At 46.0% G+C, this 7602-nt stretch overlaps 1 protein-coding gene across 1 annotated transcript in view; it reads right to left on the bottom strand.

The window, feature by feature from the left end:
- Nucleotides 1–1696: 1696 nt before the first annotated feature.
- PEX6 (peroxisomal biogenesis factor 6) overlaps nucleotides 1697–7602 on the bottom strand; it is a 28082-nt gene continuing 22176 nt past the window's right edge. Inside the window, exons 12-17 of the mRNA XM_068232614.1 lie at nucleotides 6447–6508; nucleotides 5820–5928; nucleotides 5564–5680; nucleotides 5010–5087; nucleotides 3654–3793; nucleotides 1697–2060 (exon numbers count right to left, since the gene is read on the bottom strand). Of these exons, the coding sequence (XP_068088715.1) occupies nucleotides 1912–2060; nucleotides 3654–3793; nucleotides 5010–5087; nucleotides 5564–5680; nucleotides 5820–5928; nucleotides 6447–6508 (655 nt within the window). The 3' untranslated portion in view covers nucleotides 1697–1911. The remainder of the gene's footprint in view (nucleotides 2061–3653; nucleotides 3794–5009; nucleotides 5088–5563; nucleotides 5681–5819; nucleotides 5929–6446; nucleotides 6509–7602) is intronic.

The following is a 7602-nucleotide window of genomic DNA, read 5'->3' as shown; positions in this document are numbered from 1 at the left end:
TTTTTTTTTACATGTTCCTACTACATATCCAGCAAATTTGGTGACAATAGCATGTATGGGGACTTTACAATTAACTTCAAAAGACAATGCCATTGACTTCAATGTGAAATGGAATTCCGCAAAACTGTGGTTGTGGTGACTGCCAAGGGCAGCATGACCAGAACCACTCTTCACCCTTTCATAGCGCAGAGTCCTCTGAGGAAGGGGTTGTCGGGAGTGTCAGGCCGACCACTTAGAGGTATTTAAAATGTAAAGTTAAAGTTAAATCCCCCCCCCCCCCCCCCCCCAACCAAGTCCAAATTTCTGGTTTAGCTAACTCTAATTCTAACTCGGCAGGAACAGGTAAATCCCAGTGGTCATCTTAATAACCTCATTGATTTAATATGGCATTGACTTTATAACAGCGCTGTGTAATATGTTGGCGCTATATAAATCTAATAAATAATAATAATAACATATGAAGTCCTGGCTATGGGCGGGTCTGCAGGAGGTGAACATCTCAGCTCTTCAATCAAGATAATTACTAGAGAATATTAGAGAACATTATTTATCAACTAAGAATAAGTGTTTTTCAAAACAGTTTGTTTTTTACAATTAACCATTTGGGCAAAGTGGTAAGGGTTATAAAATGCCCTTGGGGGGGAGGGAGTTAAAAAAAAAAGAAAAGAGAAATGTTCCCAGAATTGGCCCCGACATACATCACAAATTTGGTGATATGGATGTGTTGAGATTTATAATAAACTCGATTTTACAGACTTTAATGCAATATAGACAATTTATAAAACTTGGTGTGAGGCTAGTTGCACGCGTGTCCTGCGTCACGGAAAATCGCACCGTGCAATTTCGTATTGCTCATGGCTGGACAGGAAGTACATCATTGGATTTTTGTCAATCTCCACATGCATGCCTCCCTGCAAATGTCTGTTCAGGACTATTCACATTGCCATTGACTACTATTGCCCCCTGGACAGTGTGGTACCGTACTGTTCATGTGGCAACATTCTGCAGCCCTCGCGTCTGTGGATTACTTCTGTTGGACTGTATCCTGTTACAGGAAGTATGTAAGGCCCCATAGACTTGCACTGCACTCGTGCCGAGCTGCGGTGGGGAGAGTACCATGGAACACAAAAATGCTGTATGTGTGAAAAGGGCCTCAAAGGGGAACTGTAGTGAAAAATGACATAATGAATACAATTGCTTATTGTTTACAATATTCATTTATAAATTATTTAGTTAGTGTTTGTTTAGTCAGTGTCTTCTTGATTTACATTCTGAAATGTATCCCTGGTGGTGAGATCTTTAGTTCTGCCTGGTGATCTGTACGGAATGTTCATTACTGAGAGTTCTATGCACAGAGGGAAATACTGCTTGGTAGTTGGAAAACGTTTTTATTTCCCACAGTGCAATAAGATTCATAGACAGCAAACTGTCAGGACCTTGGCCCTGACATCACAGTGTGGGTCGGGTTTCACCACAATATCAGCCATACAGATATCCCTGATGATCTATTTAAGAAAAGGTAAAGATCTCTTGTGGGATAGGGATTGATCTGATTGGGATGAAGTTCAATCCTGTGTTAATTTAGATAAGGGAGCCATAAGAAACCCACCTCCTCCAATCTTCCTTGCCTTCCTTCTCCCCTATCCTCTTCTTCTATCATATAAGATCACGAATTATTGAAAACACAAATCCAATGTAAGTTTCACATGAAAGTTTAATTTCTTGTGTCTATGTACAATTACTTTGGGAAACATAGACAGAATATTTACAGAAAATAACTGATTGGAAGTAATAAATAGTGCACTTTGTACACTGAAATGTTGATTATTCAGTAAGCTGTAGTTGAATCCTCAATGAACACATTATGGGAAGGGAAGATGCCTCCAGCACAGAATGGTGGGAACAGGCCTTTCAGGCATTGGTGGGTGTGGCAGAGAACTGCGCCCGGATCTTCTCATAGCGCTGGAGCTCCTGAGCGGATACTGATGGCTGCAGACGGGCAGCAGCCTGGAGAAAATGCTCCATCTGAAGGACAAGCTCCAAGGGGCGCTCATCCTCCCCTAAGAGATGGGACGGAAAAAAAAAAAAAAGAAACCATGGAGGTCAGGCTACACCTCATCAGCAAATTGCACAGAGCCTCATGATCTACAGATACTACTAGTGATGCTCCTCAAAGCAACCACTGTCTGCCTTTCATTCCCGAAAGCTGCAAAAAAATGGCAATGAGAACAGTTCTGTATGCTGGAAGTTCTGCATACTGGAGAACCCACAAGCAGGAAGCTCTGCATACTGGCAAGGCCGAGTTTATGCTCTTTGTTGCTCCTCTTTCTTGCACAGCAGCGCCCCTCCCATTCCATGTGCATCATCCACGTACTGTAGCCTCTCTCATGAACAGCTCTCTTGAGCATCAGTTGCTCTTTTTCAGTGATGCTCCCCATTTTCAGCCTCCTCTTTCATATAAAGCATCCCCTCTTTCATGTTCAGGTGTCCCCTTGGGTTGCAACCGCCCAAGGCCCGGGCTTTTGTGGCCTTTCTAGAAATCCAGCCCTGCATACTGGAATAATTAACACATACTGGAAGCTCTACATCAGGGGTCTCAAACTCAATTTACCTGGGGGCCGCAGGAGGCAAAGTCAGGAGGAGGCTGGGCCGCATAAGGAATTTCACAATCGCGGCGCATCGCCGCCTCTGCCCGCCCCTCTCACTCAGGGGCGTGGAGAGGCGGCAATCAGTGCGGCGATTGACGTCAGGAGGGGCAGAGCTGATGCTGAAAGCTCTGCCCCTTCCAGGAAATGCAGGCGGATAGCGCGCCCCAAGCCCCCTCCCCCCCCGGGCGATTTGGTGGCTCTGCAGCCCTCGTTTAGCGGCGGGGATGCGGTGGATTACTTGGGAGCACTGAAGCGAACTATAAGGAAGCTTTTGCTGGCGAGGGCCACAAAATATTGTATCAAGGGCCACAAATGGCCCCCGGGCCGCGAGTTTGAGACCCCTGCTCTACATGCTGGAAACTCACACCAGAAAAGCTAGCTCCAGCACTTTACTCCGCCAGTTCTACAACCGTTATTGGCCCATGTCCTATACACTTTTCTTTTTAGCTTTCTCCAAGGTGATATTTTCAAGCGTGTCAATAAAATACATTTAAAGCTCCCACTAAGCAAAAATTCCTCAAAATAAGTTTGATATTACTTTAACTACAGTACTGTTTTAGTGCTGAGTCCTGAAAAGGTATTTTTTAAGATAAGATAAAAAATATTTCCTGGGACAAAACTCAGCAGAGAAAAAGTTAATTGGAGAAGTGCCATTTTGCCTTGGCCTAATGCTGGGAATACACAATGCGCTTTTTTTGGCATATGTGGCTTGATAGATCATTTCCGACAGGTCCGATCTGATTTCGGTCATTTTTCTGATCGATTATCTATCACTTCTATACAAATCAAACAGAAAAAAAGATCAAAAATCAGATCGACCTCTCAGAAATTATTTATCGAGCCATCTATCTGCTCATTGTGTAGTCCCAGCATTAGGAATGGTACATCTACACATGGAATTGATAACAGCCACCACTTCCCAATTTTTTAGCACCATTTTGCTTTGGTTTTACTGGACAGAATTCCAAATATCATATTAAAATCTCTCTTGCAGCCAATACTTACCACCCTGAAGTCTTTGCACCTTCTCTTTAATGGCGCTCATCATGGCATCCGCGCACAACGCATACAGGTCAGCTCCGGTCAAAGCGGATGGACAATATTCTAACAGTAAAGGCAGCTCCACTGCTGGATCCAGACAAAACCTAGAGAACAGAGAGAGATCAAAGCTATCTCATCACAACCTCACCCAGCTCCTATAGACTGCAGGAGACAACAGGCTCCAAACTATGAAGCCACGGACTTCAGATCATCTGCAGTAATCCAGACCCGCTGGTCCCATGAGAAAAAAACAAGTTCTCAACTATGGACAGGCTCATGGTGGGCAGACACAGTGAGGAGCCACAGGTTCTGTGCTGCCCGGGAGAGAAAACAAGTTCCCAACTATGGTTGGGCTCATGGCGGGCAGACACAATATTGCAATGGCTCTACGAGAGTTGCACCAGTTTTCATGTATGGAAATGTAAGCTGTTGACCTTATAACTAAATAACTTTTAATGTTTGGGCATAGACAATCTTGGATCAATAAAATGTCCAATTAATTTGCTCCAAGGTGTATCTGATTGTTCTATGATGAAGAGCAGCCACCTGCTGGCTTTGTGGCATCCAGGAGAGAACAAGCACCTAGCTATGGAGAAAGACATTATGTGTCTGAAAAAGGGGAGACCTGGTAAGGAGCCGGGGAGACCTAGTGAGGAGCCGGGAAGACCTAGTGAGGAGCCGGAAAGACCTGTTGAGTTGGGGAGACCCGGTAAGGAGCTGGGGAGACTTGGCGAGGAGCTGGGGTTCCCAGGTTGTTTTTGCAAGGGTATCTTATATGATTAATGTTATGTGCTAAATAAGTGAACAAGGTTACAAATTGCTCTACAGTTTTACACTGCCCATCCCCGCTGTGGAATAGTCTAGTACTGAACAATCTGCATGCAAACTGGTTTTGGAAGCTAACGTCCTCTATTTGCTGCATCGGTCTTGAATACAAGTTGTGTAATCTGCTCGTGTTTTGGGCTCTGCACATCTATGCACCTGGTCAACTCAGGTATAGCCTGCATTTGGAAGCGCTGCAATTACCTCCTGTTGTAAAAATATGTAAGTCTACTTGTGGCTAGCTGCATTCACATGTATCAGTTTGCATCCAATTTATCTAGATTAGGGTTTAGTGCATAGTTTGCATCTGATTTGTATTCAAGGTGTGTATTTATTTCCCTAGGGGGCGATGCACACCTCTGTTGGTTTCATTTCAGTTGCACCTGATTAGGAGCGCTGCCAATTTTTTTTACTTTTTTTTTTTGCTGAGGTTATAAATTGATCTAATGTTTTACGCTGCCCATCCTGCACAGAGCAGAAAGCTGTAGAGACACTCACTTGCGTGTTATGGCTTCCAGGACCCGCAGCTGAGAAGCCCGATCTTCATTCACCCCAACATATACCAGCTTGTCAAACCTGTACCAAGAGAACAAGATATACACGTGTGTCTATATCTATAGCACAATACACGTGTGATATCCACACACATGATATGTACATATATTCTCCACACCCCGATACATGTGTGTGACATTCACGCTGCAGTACACACATGTAATAACCCCACCCCTGATACATACAGTTGTGACATCAACACTCTGATATACGTGTGTACTATCTGCACCCTAGTACATACGTGTGATGTCCCACACACACACAACAATCCGCACATGTTTTACTCACGTAATGCCCACACCTCAATACATACAGTGATGACATCAACACTCACATCACTACAGGTATGATATCCAACACATGCATGTGATATCCTCACTTTGATACACATGTGTATACTATCTGCACTCCATTACTAGTGTGGGATATCTAACCCCAAAAATCACGTGCAGGAGTCGCACAACATATCACTGCACTGTACAGGTTAGTGGAGTCACCTTCCAGGTCGTAGCAGAGCCGTATCCAGCAGATCCGGTCGATTGGTGGCTCCAATCACAAAGACATCCTGTGACGAGTGTAATCCATCCATCTCTGCCAGAAGCTGGGACACCACCCTGTCATGTGACAGAGGAGAGAGCAAAGTAATCACACCTGTAGCCATGTGACCCATGCAGTCATGTGATAGAGGACAGAATTGACTTGGAAGGAAGTTGTGTGAATTAGGAGATATTACATCCAAGGGTTTCAACTCACCGGTCCATGACACCTCCCGAATCTCCACTCCTGCCACGATTAGGGGCCAATGAATCCAACTCATCAAAGAATATTATACAGGGGGCAGCGGCCCGAGCCCTGGAGAAGACTGAGGAGTGACAAAGCCTGCATCAGGCATCACCAGAATATGGTGAAATGTGAGAGGAGGGAATAGGGGAAGGCAGGAGTAGAGAAGGAGAGGGGAGGCCGAGGAAGATTGGGAGAGAGAAGAGGAGAAGGGAGAGGGAAGGGGTGCCAGGGAGGGAGCAGACGGGAGGGGGGATAGGGAAGGGGTGGAGGGAGCAGAGGGGAGAGGTAGGAAAAGGGTGGAGGGGAGGGGTGGAGGGAGGAGAGGGAAGGGTTGGAGGGGAGGGAGCAGAGAGGAGGGGGATAGGGAAGGGTGGAGGGGAAAGGGGGTAGGAAAGGGGGTATAGGGAAGAGTGGAGGGGAGGAGCTATAGGGAGGGGGTGGGTGGATGGGAGGGAGCAGAGGGGAGGGGGGATAAGGAAGGGGTGGAGGGGAGGGAGCAGAAGGGAGGGGAATAGGGAAGGGGTGGTGGGGAGGAGTTGAGGGAATGGAGCAGAGGGGAGGGGGGCAGGGAGTGAGCTATGTAAGGGTCACACTCACCTTCTCGGACATTCTCCTCACTTTGGCCCACATACATGTTGATGAGCTCTGGTCCCTTCACACTGATAGGAAGAGATGAAGGTAAAGCAGTATATGAGGCTGCCATGTATGCAGCTTCCCAACATTACCCTCTGCTAAGACTGCTGACCTCCATATCCCACAATTCTCTGCCTCTTCCCAGAATACTCTCCTCCTGTAACCTCTGCTGAGAATGAAGCATCATCTGTTCTACAGTACATTTATCTCAAAGATCACTGTGCTTGCTTGCAGGGCTGTGGAGTCGGTCCAAAAATCCACCGACTCCTCAGTTTAGGATTCCACCGACTCCGACTCCTCGACTCCGACTCCTCTCATTTGCATGTTACAATTTTGTTGATTAACAGTATGTAACGTGAAATTTGTCTCTAACTGCCAACGCTTAGGAATTTTACAAGACAACTGAAGTGAGAAGGATATGTAGACTACTATATTTATTCCCTTTAGACTAAAACTAGTCCTTGGTAAGAGTACTTGTAAAAGGTACAAACCGGAACAAAGAACATCTATCAGGCCCTAGGCAATGTAAGTGTGGGTGCATGTAAGAATGATGTGCAGGTACTGTGCAGGAGAATAAGGAGATTCTTCCTCTATTGCACATTCTTCATGCAGAATCTGAACCAGGTTTATGGGTGACAGACAACACCGCTGTGTTCAATGTGCACAACATTCTCAGTGGATTCCCTGCAGCTCTTTGGGGAGTGCATATGTAGAGTATAGTACTATTGTGTAACAAAGTAAACCTGAGACAGATGAAATTAAAGTTTTATAAATACCTGGGGCTTCCTCCAGCCGCCTTCAGGATAATCAGTCCCTCGTTGTCCTTCTCCACCACCTGGATCTTCTGCTATGAGTCCAGGTACTTGAGCCAGTCGGGCGTAGTGCGCATGCACACACCGCCGCCAGGAGCATACTACACCTGTGCAGCACTATTGCGCAGGTGCAGAATGTACCTGGCTGTGGGAGCGGCACGTGGCTGGACTGCGCTGACTGACTGAATTACCAGGACTCATAGCAGAAGATCCAGGTGGTGGAGGACAGCGAGGGACTGATTGGCCTGAAGGGGGCTGGAGGAAGCCCCAGGTATGTATAAAACTTTACTTTTCATCCGTCTCAGGTA

Source organism: Hyperolius riggenbachi, chromosome 4 (genome assembly GCF_040937935.1).
Source record: "Hyperolius riggenbachi isolate aHypRig1 chromosome 4, aHypRig1.pri, whole genome shotgun sequence".
NCBI classification, from domain to species: domain Eukaryota; kingdom Metazoa; phylum Chordata; class Amphibia; order Anura; family Hyperoliidae; genus Hyperolius; species Hyperolius riggenbachi.
Note: the sequence above shows the minus strand (reverse complement) of the source record. Positions and strands in the feature narration are given on the sequence as shown.